At 47.6% G+C, this 13875-nt stretch overlaps 1 protein-coding gene across 1 annotated transcript in view; it reads left to right on the top strand.

Annotated features, from left to right (window-relative positions):
• The window catches only part of LRIG1 (leucine rich repeats and immunoglobulin like domains 1), a 97651-nt gene that overhangs the window by 67746 nt on the left and 16030 nt on the right, over positions 1-13875 (top strand). Inside the window, exons 8-10 of the mRNA XM_064156028.1 lie at positions 704-847; positions 5617-5760; positions 9584-9664. Coding sequence (XP_064012098.1) covers positions 704-847; positions 5617-5760; positions 9584-9664 — 369 coding nt within the window. The remainder of the gene's footprint in view (positions 1-703; positions 848-5616; positions 5761-9583; positions 9665-13875) is intronic.

Here is a 13875-nt window from a genome sequence, read left to right as displayed (position 1 = left end):
TATATGCGCAGAACTTGACTGTGCTACAGCAGCGTCTGTTCAGTGGACAGTTTGCTGCAGCTGGTTGCTCTGCCAGCTTCCAAGCCGTGCTGTTTTCTGAGCTGGGGCAGCATTCCTTTGCAAGTTTGGCAGTTTGAAAGCTCAGTAAGAGCTCAGTTGGTCTTCAAGCGAAAGCTCATCTGGCCTCTGAAAATTTATGTTGACTGATACATGGAATCGTGGTGTTGCAGACCTGATTGCTCTGCCCTTTGGGATACCTAGAAATGAAGCTGGCCTGGCTCAATGATGTGTTCTTTCCACGTGAGAGAACAAATTAGATAGTCACTGCAGAGAAATGCTGGAAGCTTCCAGCATGGTTTGCTTTCAGGTGTGTCTGCCTAGTCACAAGTGATCGAGACAGCATGCTTCTGGATGCTGCTGTCACACAACTGAGACTCTGCAAATACACACTTGCATGAGGTGCTGTAAGCCTAGTTTGCTTGCAGCAGAACATACCTCTGCAGTCACAGCTCACACCAGGCCTTTCCTTTGTGTCATTCCTGAACTTCAGTCCTTCACTGCACAAGAAGTGCCCACACATGCACACATCCACACAAGATGGAAAGGTCTGTAGGAATGGCTAAAATCTCAGTCACTGTTGGAAATCCTTCAGCATTTGCCGAGTGCTGCTTCTCTGTCACTTCATTCTGCTTTTTCTCTGCAGCCACCTGGAGTACAACAGCCTGACAGAAGTGAACAGTGGCTCTCTCTATGGCCTTTCATCTCTGCACCAGCTGCACCTCAGTAACAACTCCATATCCCGCATCAACCCCGACGGCTGGGGCTTCTGTCAGAAGTTGCATGAGCTGTAAGTTGGTTTTTGGCGTTCATTGGGCATGTTTCACAGAATCACAGAACATCAGGGGTTGGAAAGGACCTTGAAAGATTTGATGGTAGGTAGTGTGTCAATGGCAGGAAAAGGGGTTAAGGATTTTTCCCCATCACGCAGCTTACAGTTCCTGCTATATCAACCTTTAGAAATGCAGGGACTGCAGCCTCCTGGGTGATGCCCTTGTTATTTGTGATGCACCTGCTTAAAATAGTTTGTACCAAAAGCAAAGACTGGGAGCCCTTAGAAGTATGGAATGCCAAAAGACCTGGAGAGTTTGTGAGAGCTTGCCAGCACCTTTTAGCTAGGTGGGTACAAGACATGCGTGGCTTGCCATGTAATGAGCGTACAGCCTGAAGGGAGCTCTGCTTTACCTCCTGTATTTACAAAGAGTAATCATGTTTTTAACCAGCAGAGATTTGGCCTTTAAAGGCAGTTCCTCTTCCTTCCCCTGTTTACACTTTGCCCTTCCTGTGGGGCTGAGCAGTGAAAAGTAAATACATTGATTTTGCTCTCCTGAGATTTCCAGCTGTGAATACAGTCTCTTTGATAAGTGACAGAAAGCCTTGCTGGTGAGGACAGCCCCACAAGGGTGGCTTTTGAGTCTGTGGCACTGCCTAATGCCTTTTTGAAGAGATTCACATGGGTGCTTGCAGTGTGTTCAGAAGTAGCTGTCATCCCCTTGGTGGGACTGTGGAAAGATTCACTGGCTTCCTTTGGTGACTTGTCACGTGGTCAGTGAGACTGGAATTCATCTGCCTGGTGCTTGGAAACCTCCTGTTAAACGTCGTTAGGGATTCTCCTAGCCACCAAAAAGCAGTAGGGTAAAGGAGCCTCCTGCTTTCAGAGGCCTCATTCAGGACTCAAACTAAAGGTCAGTATCTGTCCACCAAGCTATGAGTACCTGCTCTTTTGGAATGTGGCATAAGAGAGAGGTATGACAGATGTCATTCCTTTCAGCTTAGAAGCTATAGAATGAATGTGTTAGCCCAGTGACCAGCCTAAATTCCTCATTCAGATGTGGGTTTGGATGGCACAAGGAAGTATTTTTCTTTCAGATAAATAGATATGTTACTCTTTAATTACCTAACTTTTCAAACTGCTGTGAAGCTGCCCATGCCTAAAGGGCAGCTCTGCTTGCCACAGTGCAGTCGAGAGCTACAGTTCCTTCACGTGCAGATCAAGTGATATTTTACTAGGTTAAGGCACTGTCAGCGGAGAGATCTTCAAGACAACAGATCAGAACCAGCATCTTGCTCCTCCTGTGGTCTGCTCAAATCTGAAACGTCAAAAAAGGGGAATCTGCCTCCCCAAGCCACTTGTATTTGGATCCCTAGAATGGACAGATTCAGATCACTGCACAACTCTGGGAGCTTCCTGCTCTCAGGGACCTGATCTGGTGCCATTGCTGCAGCTTTATTTGAGCCTGGGTTCAAGTGGGGTGGGTGAGCTCCATCTACATCCTGCAGAGCGAATGTCACAGGTCTTGTTGGCAGAACTTGCACTTGTCTCTTCTGCCTGGCAGCCTCTGCAAACCCTTGAGGTTTAGATGGGAGGTTGTGTGTCCTGATGAGCCCTTTCTTTGCCAGCTATGGGTTGGGTTCTTTTGCCAGCAGATATTGCTAAAAGTGAGCTGTCCTAGCTTAGTGACCATCGTCTCCCAGCAACTGCAGAACTCAGTAGCTCTGGTGCAGAGTAGGGTCGATTTGGAAAGAGCTTGGTGGTGGGAGGTGGTAGGAGCCACTGAGGTGTGCTGAGCCTGACAAACAGGATCGTGCTGGAGTGTGAGGCCAGAGACGACATCACCTGAGATCCGAAAGGTGATTATGTGGGTGTTAGCACACATCTCTGCAAAACAGCACGGGCAGGTGTTGCCTTTAGGGTAAAGCCACTGCAGGGAGCCATCAGATACACCTGACTGAAACTCCCACAGCCAGAGAGTACCTGTGGGAGAGGTCTGCTCTGAAATTGAAGGGTGAGGAAAGGAAGCACTGGGTACACCTGCCTCTGTGCACTTGGAAAGTTTGGGTTTCATTCCTTGCTCACCCCAAGGCTTTTCCTGTGAGGCAAAAGCTAACAAGAACAGAGAGCTCGTGCCTTGTAATGGACACGAGAAAGGGCTGATTGTATTCACTGGTCAGGTGCTAGGCCATCACCATCACGGAAGGTTCCACTGTGAGAGCATAGGATGATTTCATCAGAGGTAAATGATGACTGGCCTGCTGGGGCTTTCTTTTCTCTTCTTACCTGTGGTTGGTGGATGGGAATTAAAAATGTTGGATGTAGCTGGTCCAGAAGTGGCTGGCAGCAGGAGCCTCAGCTGCACAACAGGTTTCTGGTTAACCCATTTGCTATCACTTTTGGGATGTGTCTGTGTGCTGTGCTCCCACTGCCTGGCCAGGCCAAGAGGGCTGTGCAGGCAAACCTTGGTGCTCTTTAGTTCCAGTGGTTTCTCACTGCTAGAGAGGTGGCAGGCTGGGGGGAGCAGCAGAGCCCTGCTGCCTGCTCTCAACCCAGAGAATCCAAACTGCTGAGGAGGGGAACACACTGTGCTGCAAACCAGCCTGTCCCACTGGCATGAAGCAGAGCTCTTACATACTGAGGGAAAGCACTGCCAGGTGCTATAGCTCCTGAAACCTTCCACCTGGTTGCAGGCATTGAAGAAGTTCTCTGAAGACTGCTGTTGCTTGTCCATCTTGGGGTGACGTCAGCACGAGCAGGGGGAACGTGCCTTCACCAGTTGTGGCAGGAACTCTTCTCTGTGGAATCAAAAGGAACTATTTGTTTTTATCTCAGCCAGGTTTAGGATTACTTTTGAACAGGATTTTGGGGTAGTTTGTTTTTTAAAGCCAAATTCTTTAATCGCAGGTGAGGACATAACTTTGACAGGATGCCAGTTCTTCATAACTAGCACTACCACTTCTTCAGGAATGAGACTGCATTGTCCCATACCCTCTTCAAACTCACTGATCTTCGCTGAATTGTTTCCAAAGCTTGCTCTCTGCCCACTCACACAACCAAAAGATAGAGAGCTCATTTGCCAAGCGAGCGACAGTCTCAGCGCTTCAGACTGTGGGTCTGTTTTGACTTAGCTTTTGGCTTTGCAGTGACTTCCGTGCAAGCCCTAGATACATTTTTAAGCAGATTCATTAACAGGCAGTACTAGAAGAAGAATTTGGAGGTTTGGAACTCAGGGAGATGACTTTTTTTTGCTGTATGCACAAGAAGGGATTTCAGTGCTTGTTTAAAACTGCATAGCTCCACTTCTTGAAAAGTTTGGTAGCCTAAACCCTGACAGCTTTTGAAGTGACTTCTGCTCCCAGGGCACTAAGCTGCTGTTGAAAATCCTGTGCAGTTGCCCTTTGTAAAGAGACATGTTTGAGAAAATACAGGTAGTGGCATGTAGCTGAATGCCACTTTTTACACCCCACAATGTCCACTTTTTTTATTCCACACAGCATGCAGGCAGCTTAAACCTGAGGCTATTGCTGGTTTTGCTGACCTGCCAGGAGCCCTGCAGGGCTTACCCAGCTGTTGTAACGTCCAGAGATCAGAGGGAGCTGTGGATCAGTACTTCAGGCTGAAGATCACTGACCAGTGACTGTCTGCTGCTACCCTAGGAGGTCTTCCTCATTTGATAAGCCCAGTTGGCCTTCTGTGTCAGCAGCCCTGCTACTTGACTGCTTCTATGGAAGGTGGTTGCACTGTGTGTGAGGTGTTTGCAGTGACTTGGAGCTTCCCATATCCTCCCCTTGGTGCCAGATCTCAGAAGCCTCATCCGCACGTTGACTGGGAAAGAAAAATACAGCTTGCATTCTACTAGTTTCCAAACTACAACAGGAGTAGTGCTTAAAAAAATAACCTCAAAACAGAGAGATAATACAGAGCTGAATGAAAAACTGTGGGAAAAAACCCCATCCCTCCAGTACTAGTCACCAGTGAGTGGAGAAGATTTCGAGTAGGCTGTACACTCCTTGACCGAGAGGAGCAGGAGGGAAGGTGGCTGGTTTGCAACAGATGCCTCCTTCCTGTTCAGGGAAGGAAGCGTTCAATTGCCTTGTGGTGAAATGCTTTTGGCTCTCGACTGGGGTGGAGCAGGCTGTGGAGACACCCACGCCCAGACGCCTGGGGCTTTCTCTGCACAACTGCAGAACGATAAGACACCTCCTGAGCGCATAAGTCTGGCCCCTGCCAAGTGCCTGTGAACTTCAAAATCCGTCTGTTTGGTGTTGCTCTCCACCTCACAGAGTGTGGGGAAGGAGGGGACTGCTTTCTCTTGTAAGCCTCTGATGGAGTCCAAAATAGGAGTGAGGATTGAACACAACCAGAACTGACACCTGATACCTCTGCATCTGAGGACTGAGGAGGGGTGATGCTCCCAGCCCCTAACTTAGCTGTGCAGGGAAAAAGTAGCTCGTCCCCACCATAGCTGCCCAGGTGCATGCTAGGTTATTGCTCACACTCCCTTCTGGAGGAGCCTCTCTCTGTTGCTGTACAGAAGATTCCCTGTATGTGGGTACCAAGTTGCTCCCATATCGTGATCCAGGCTGCCCCGTGGGCATCTCATGCCAATGTCTGCAGACTGCAGTCTTAGTCCCTAACCAAACTGCTGTGTATCCACACAGTACACCTTGCCTCTTGCAAGTTGCTTGTGGGAGGTGGGCACTGGTTGGTTGTAGAGGAACTTGGAAACCACTGATTTGGACTGACAAGGGCTGTTGTTTCGTGGTTTGTTTTTTTGTGCTCAGAATACTCTCTTACAACAACCTGAGCAGGCTGGATGAGGGAAGCCTGGCAGACCTCGGGGGGCTGCACGTGCTGCGACTGAGCCACAACTCCATCAATCACATTGCAGAAGGTGCTTTCAAGGGACTCAAAAACCTACGTGTCCTGTAAGTTGCCCCCAGCTCGTGTCAGCTAACACCCATCTTTCCTCCACAGTGCGTGTTCTGCTCAACTCAGCTGCTTTGAGTCCTTATCAAACTTGCCTACATGCTGCTCTGTTGTCTTTCATCAGCTGTTTGGTTTACCTCACGATTCAGTCTAAATGAACTTGTGTTTTTCAGGTAAGAGTGGTTAGGAGAATGGCAGTTGGACTGCTCAGCAGGGTGCTTTCAGGGCAGAGGGCTCCAGAATACAATTACAGGAACGTAGGACAAGATTCAGAATCTAGCCCAGCTGAGCAAAAATCCCTGAGATTTCAGTCTTTCAGATGACAGCAGAATTTCTCTTCCTATCATATTGACTTTGGTTTAAATTCTTAGAAAAGGATCATTTCTGTTGGGTCATTCTGCACTCAGGAGGAGAAGGGAATAATGCTGTGCACTGGAAATCTGGGCAATTGGAACGTCCTCCTAAATGTGCTGTTGAGCATTTTTACATCATGTTACTTCTTTTGCTGTTGGGTTTTTTTTAATTTAATAACAGATGGAAAATTCTAGGCTAAGGTGGTGTTAAGAAGAAAATAATAATGGCCAAAGAAACAGAATTAGAGGTTAGGCTTGGGATCTGATCATACCAGAGGTTTAACAATACATAAAACTTCACCCAGTCTTGGGTCCAGCCCAAGAGAGCCCTTCTCATGAGAGCGAGAAGATGCTGCAGGTACCTCAAGAGTAACCAGAAGTCTTTCTCTTTAATGCAGAATTAGACTCCCTTGGGTCATGACTTGTTCTGTTCCTCTGATTGTCATGAACTACAAAAAGGTTGCCATACTCTCAAGGTTAAAGTTTCCCATGCTTCAGTAGTGATCCATCCAGTGGTGGCAGTAGCTGTTTGCCAGAGAGTTGTTTTTAAGTCACTAACACAGCGACAACACATAGTAACTGGAAATAAAGCACTGAAGAGGAGTTTGCTAGTTCAGGGACCAGCTTCTATGATTCTAGGGCTACTAGATCAATCTGCCCTCCTCTGGGGTGCTAGCTGTTTATGCACTGTTGAGCTTCAACGTTGGAGTATGCCTGGGCTTGTCTTTGAACTATCAGAAGGTGCAGAATCCAGCTCTAAGGATTGTCCATTCCTGCAGCTTTGTTGCCTCTGTCTTCCTTATCTGTACCTGCTGAGTGCTGCATGCTATCCTGTCTACAGAGGCTGCAGGCTCAGCATCTTCATCAAGCACACCACAAAGTTCTCACAACCTGTGTTCTATCAGCTACCATGCTCCCAGGCTGGTTGAGTTCAGCCTGATTTAATTCTTCCTTCAAAAGCAAACCCCACGCTTTGATACTTTTATTCCTCTTCAGAAGCCCATTGTGGCCTGAGTAATTGAAAGGCAATGGGAACAGAGGGATCTCCCTTCTTTGCAGTGCTTTTTGCATCTTACTCTTTCTTTTATTGAAGTTCACAGTGAAGGAAGTGACTGGAAACTGAGTTTGGGTTTTGTTTGCTTTTTTTCCACCCCTTTTTTTCAAGTTAAGCCAAAGCCTTTCAGCCACTGGGCATTCAGAAAAGGACCTCTCTGAGGCAGCTGTCAAGACCGGAACTAAAGGTTTCCAAAGAAAAATGGAGGGGAAGGGGAGCTGGTAGCTCTCTTTGCTCTGCAGTTGATGTGGAGCCTCTTTCATGTCTAGGGTAGAGGGGGAGGCTGAGAGGCAGTGTGTGAGCGAGCTCTAATTTAATAAAGAGAAAGGCCTATTGGGTCCTGCACCTGGTGAAAAAGACCCGAGCATGCTTTAATTATGGGGTATTGTTGGGGAGCCTTTGGTGGGTGTGAAGCTGCTGAAATGTGGAGCTATTCAAATAGAGGTCAGGCCCGGAGACCTCGGAGCACAATGATTAACAAGACTGCTGGCATTCAAGCTCAGCCAGCCAGAAAGAATAGGAAATTGGCAACAGGGGCTGGGAGAGGGGGTGTGAATACAAAGAGAGCTTGGCCAAAATAGCCCACTCTTTTTTTCCCCCTCTCTATTTTCACTCATTTGTTAAAAAGGTTTTTATTCCTCCTTTCTAACACTAAACCTTTGAGTTGCCTCTGGATGAACAAGCAATACCATTTTCTTTTCCTTTTTTCAAGAAAACACAATGTGTGGCAGTCAATTAATAAAAGTGTGTGTCAGAGAGCTCCTGCAGGCTGATGCCACATGTCTGTCTCTGCCATGGGAAAACGTTGCTGGTTCAAAGACCGGTAGCCCGTGGTGGAAGTGAAGAGGAGAAACGTCTGAGAAGGGATTTGCTTTTAAAAAACAAACAGAACAACGGGCATTGCCCTGGCAACCATAGGGGAGGGTAGAAACTTAGTCCCAGTAGCATGTGTTTGTTCCTGGCCCACTCAGTTCTGAAAATGTCAGCACATCAAAGTGTCTCTCCTGGACTTGTGTCTTGTGCCACCGCAGCATTATGTGTGCCCACACCCCATGGCAGTGTCAAGTTTTTATCCATCAACCTACAGTCACCCTGACATCGACAACGATGCTGGCTAAGGCCAGGGTTCCCCAGGGACAGGAGATTCAGGTCTCATGCTGAAGCCAGCTGAGAAACGGGGCTTGTGGCTTTTGGCCATCTCCCTTCACATCTTTAGTTCCCACACCAAAGCTGAGAGAAAGGCAAAGGCTGCAGCCAGCTTCTGTACCAAGAGCAGAAGTCTCAGCCCTGTTTTGGCTGAGGAAAGCCATGGCAGCTGTTGGAACTGGGCGGGGGGGGGGTTAAATTTCTGTTCTTGTGGGTGGTGGTGTGTTTGTGCTGCATAGCCCAGGAGCTGCACTGTGGTGCCTGTGTCTGGACTGCTGTAAAATGCAGAGAGCTTTGTTTTTTTTTCCTTTATTTGTCTTAATATCTTTAAACTGGAAATGTTCTGATAATAATCTTCAAAAGGTGCAAAAGGAGCACCTGAGGGGTGGGGGGGGTTATCTGGATGGTTAGATTTGCTTTGTTGTTGGTTTTAAATCTGAGTGATGTAACAAAACCAACAAAGCCTATTTATTGTTGTCTTTCTTCTTACTTACCATTGGAAATGATAAATCTCTGCCTGTGTTGCTGGGTATTCATGGCTAGCCGGAATGCAGGCTAGGAGGCAAGCATTTTCAAACAGTCTGTTTAAACAGCTTTTGTGGATCCCTGTGTTTGTTCTGTGTGCTTGTTTTTATTCAGACTTCTTTGACTCTTGTAATGGATGATCATTTTGAGAGCCGAAAGAAGCTAACTCTGAAAAAGCAATTCTTACTCTGAAAAAAAAGTGGGTTTGCAGAGAGTTAGGCTCATGTGGGGATGGTGGTGCTTTGAGCTCAAGTTCATTGACAGGATGAAATGCAGCTTCATGGAAAATACAGCAAGTCATCTTCCTAAGATAGAGCTGTAGACAAATACATGCATACCCTGGAACAGCCAAAGTTATCTTCATTTGTGACAGTGGCGTTTAAGGAGAGCTGTTTCTTGCAGTTTAGTTTTGGGGACTTTGTTTTCTGTTCCCTCCTGTTTGGTTGCACAGAGTTAGAGGAGGACTGAAGCCTGCTTGTTAAAATAGCTCTCTGCTATTGCTGCTGTCTCAGAGGGCTTTAGCTAGGAAAAAGCCAGGGCTCTTTTTGGAATGCACCATCTCAGCATGGGGCAATGCAGGAAAAGTGATTAGTGCCGTCTTGCTGCAGGACTCCTTTTGTGATAAGTGTCAGGAGAAAATGGGAAGCTCTTCGTGTGACATTCTCAAACTTCCTTGCATTTGTTTTTAACGATGAGCCTAGGACTAAGACACTGATTACAAGCTCTCTCCTGTCCTCTCCACAGGGAACTGGACCACAATGACATCTCAGGCACAATAGAAGATACCAGTGGAGCCTTTACAGGCCTAGAAAACCTAAACAAGCTGTGAGTATCCCTGGGTTTGAAGCTCCTCAGAGTAGTTGTGTTGTGTACCTATGTGTTGGGGGGTAGGTCTCTCCCATCCAACACAGTCTTCCCCCGCTTTGGAACAAGATAAAAATCCATAGAAAATCTGAGAGGTAGTTGTTCTGCAGGCTCCCTGCAAGCATGCAGTTGTAGTAGTCAGACACTTCTGAGCAGCTATGAGGTGGTGACTGTTCCTTAAAGCCATGAACAGACAGTGCCACACAGCGTAGCTCAGGCACAGGAGAGGGAAGCTTCAGTTGTTTCCCTGTATAAGATTCAGCATAACTGTTTCTCCTTTCTAAAAGCAAAGAGCAACAAAAAAGCCCCCTTGCAGCCTTCAGCAGAGCGCTCACTGATTGATGCAGCAAGTAACACCAAACAGCAGAGCAGGATCACCCCATTTCCTGTCACAGCAGCGCCCGAAGCGGGATCGTTCCTGTGGGATACTCTGCCTGAGAGCGATCTTTTGGGCTTGCTTCCATGTGCAGTGACAATAAAAGGCACCACGGGGCACAGGCTCTCAAAGAGATAAAAAGAGAGCTAAGGCAAGCATGCGCTTTGCAAATGTTTATAGCTTGCTCGGCCTTCGCAAGTGCTTTCTCATTGCTCTCTGCCTGTTCCTATCCGCTTGGAATCGGCGACATAAATCAGCCCTGTCACGGGAGCCTCTGATGGCTTGTGACAAATCAAGCTTCTTTCTAATCATTACCTCTTGCCTTTGTTTAAGTTCTCAGCACCCCCCATCACGCTGTCTCTGATGCTGAGATGGCACAGCCAGAGGTGCAGTAAAAGTACCTCGATGGATAGCAGATGGCTGGAATGAATCCTGGCAGGCGGTATATTGTCACGCTCTCATTAGAGGCTCCTTGGGGGAGTGGGAAGAGCTGTGGCAGGATTTGTGGAGATGTAATGCTTAGATGGAGAGTTTGAAGTCAGACGTAGATAGCATTTGACTGAGGGGAGTCACTGGAGGCAAGGATAGGGGAGCCAAGTTGTAGCTGGGAGTAAAGCGGGTCAGAAAGCAAAGAGGGACTTGAGGACTTGGGGAGTTAGGCAGGGAGGTAGAAGTGTGGGAGAGGCCAGTAAGAAGTCACTGTGCATGTGAAATTGGGAAATCTTCCCACGAGTTGCTAGAAGAAAAGGCAGAGGAGCAGATGTGGTGGGTGGGAGATTCCCTGGCTGAAGTTGCTGAAGCTTTTGGTTTGTGTGAAGAAACCAAGTGGGCAGCCAGAGAGTGTAGTGGGATCAGAGGCTTGGCCCAGAGGCTTTTGCAGGCTGCAGGACTGGGAGTCTGTAGTGCTGCTTTGACAAGGGAAAGTGGAGGAAAGAAGCAGAGAGAGCAAGCTGCTCTGGTGGGATGTTCCCCATAAGTCATTCTTCCAATGTGGCCACTAGCCTGGCAGCAGAAGTGGCAGTGCCAAGCGACTGGGATATGTTAGAAATGCTGGGTGCAGACAACACAAGAGGGGGGAAAGAGCCAGAGGACACAGCCTTGAAGGAAGGAGTTCAGGAAAAGGACTGATTCACAGCCAGGAGAAATGAGCACTGATGAGTTGTGGGGGTCAGGCAGAGGCCAGGAGGCACAGCAAAGAGCAGGAGGAAGCCTGCAGGGTTGTGCTTTTGGAGCTGCGGGCAGAGCTGCTTTTGCTCCCCTGTGAAATAGCCGTGGCCTGGTCTGATGTTTGTCACCCAGCAGAAGGAACAGCTCAGCTGTGGCTGCAAGTAGTATCAAAGGGTGGAGCAAGGCTTGGGCAAGTCCGAAGAAGCCAGTATTGGGTTTTTTTTCAGGTTGTCGACCTTTGTGTTTTGTTACACGTGGACTCAGCCAGCTCTGAGTCTGTGGAGGGGAGCAGGCAGCAAATTTTGTAGCCTAGAAGAGCATCTGGGTTAGGCTGTCCTTAAGCAGCCAAGAGTGATTTGAATACCTGACAGTGAACCTGCTGTGGGACAGACGGGTGGCTGGCAATGTTCATGGGCTGCCAGAGTTAAGGCTACAAAACACCTCAGAATATGTGATTAGGGGATTGTATTTTTTGAGGCGTTCTGGGGACATTGGAAGTGGTCACTTTTAAAGAGACCTGCTGAGGTCTGTCTTAGCTGAGCAGTTCGTGAATCCCAAACTTCTAGTTTCACCTGAGGCTGAAGTGAGTTGCAGGATTTTTGGGTCTTTGTATAATATCAGCCTTTACAGCAAACATTTCACTGCATGATTTAGGGTCCGTGTTTAAACTGTCAACCAGCTTTAAATGCATTAGCATACAAGAAACAAATGGGCACTTCAGAGGAGACCTTCCAATGAATTAATAATCACCTCAGCTCTGGAGATTGCCTTAAAAGCCGTTCCCCTTTGATCTGGCACAGATTAGCCTCTGAAAGGATTTAGCACAGAGGGGGCTGTTGGGTGAAATGAAGGTGTTAAACTGAGAGGTGGGGAACTCAGCCACTTTAGCCTTCTCTGAATTATATATGAAGCTCTCCGGTATGGAGAGCACCAGGCCTAAATTAAAATGTTGCTTCAAGAAAAGAGGGAGTGGAGAAGCACCGAAGCATAAAAAGCATCAGTGGAATCACTGGGGAACAAGAAGTATCCTAATGATTCAAGCTGCTAAATGTAACTGGTATTTTTGATGGCTCACTCAGTGACCAAGATCTTCTTGCAGGTGCAGAACTGGCTGGAGGAGCAAACGCTGCTTCCTAATGAATTGCGTGCCTGGTGTGTAATTATACTTGTGCAATCGCCGGGGAGCTCGGCTGTGCCCGGCTCCACCGACAGCAGAGGAGCCTTCCTGGGCTGCAGCAGGCTCCTTCCGAGCTGCATTCCTTTGCCTTTGCATTCCAATGTGCCACAGCCCCTTGAAAGAGGCCACTGGGTTCAAACCGTTGCAGAACTGGAGATGTGGTTAGGTGAAATTTGAAAGGCTTAATGGTTTGAATGACTTTGCTGGGGCATGGCTTTGCTACTGATGCATTATGTATTTCTCATGCGTAGCCATAAAATTTCATGTGCCTGTACAAGTGGTGTGTACGTTGTGTGTTCACATCCCCACCTCTGCACAGATAAGTGAATTCATACAACAGATAATGGTTGGACTTGATGATCTTAAAGGTCTTTTCCAAACAAAATGATTCTATGATTCTGTGATCTGTACCTCCAATTTTCAAAGTCCAAGACCCACAGTAAACAGTAAATAGAAATCTCCACTTACCAAAGCCCAGATCATTTAGGAGCACCCTCATTTAGGACTATGTCTGCAGAAACCACTGTGAATGGGTGCAGCCAAATGAGCAGAGTTTGCATATAGTAAATTATTTACCATATTAATCACTCTAATGGATTTTTCAAAGCCTTCATTAATGCAACATCTCTTTTACCAAATGATGGCACACATGGCTGTACACATCCTTTGGTGCTTGGGGTACTTAATTCAGAGCAAAAAGCCCCAAACGCTCCCATGCGATAAGTAGGACCTCTGATGCCCTGGGTTTGAAACAAGGAGCCCAGCAATGCTCACTGTGGCTATTTAGAAGGGGACTGAGGATAAAGCAGGTTGCAGCTGTGTGGAGCCTTTAATCAGCTCCCAGCATGCCTTCGATAGCCATCTTCCTTCTTTCCTCAAACCAAATCATTAACAGAGGGCCGAAGCTCTGAGCACTCAGCTGTGGCCTTGTGCCCAGTTTAGCTCTGTCCCTGAGGAAAGGCTTGAAGCACACGTCTTACTGTGGAGGCTGCAAGGTGGCTTTGCCTTAAACCAGAGCTCTTGGTTGTGTTTTGGTCCAGAATGGTATGGTTTGTGCTTCTGGGGCCACAGACCTTTTCTCTAGACCTAGAAGTAATGTGGCTTTCCTGTCTGCTTGAGAACTAGGGTGATGGCTCATCCAGCAGTACTGCCCTCAAGGCAGGTGAGGACCTAGTCAGCATCTAAGTGTTACCTAGCACCAGGCATCCACATTCTTTCTGAAGAGAACAGGCTGCAAGGGCAGATTGCGATAGAACTTCAGTTCTCACTGTCCTAACAGTGTGATGAGCCCGATTTTTCCTTTCTACTCATTGTGGCATCCACTGCTTCATGCACACAGAAACTGAATTTTCTGGGTGCCAATGTTGAGACACTGGAAGGTACTTTGTGGGAAGCCCTAAGAAGCTCCTGCAAAATGTACTCGCTCACGCAATGGGTGCACATTCTTCATCT

The sequence above is a fragment of the Pogoniulus pusillus genome, chromosome 16 (genome assembly GCF_015220805.1).
Source record: "Pogoniulus pusillus isolate bPogPus1 chromosome 16, bPogPus1.pri, whole genome shotgun sequence".
Lineage (NCBI taxonomy): Eukaryota > Metazoa > Chordata > Aves > Piciformes > Lybiidae > Pogoniulus > Pogoniulus pusillus.
Note: the sequence above shows the minus strand (reverse complement) of the source record. Positions and strands in the feature narration are given on the sequence as shown.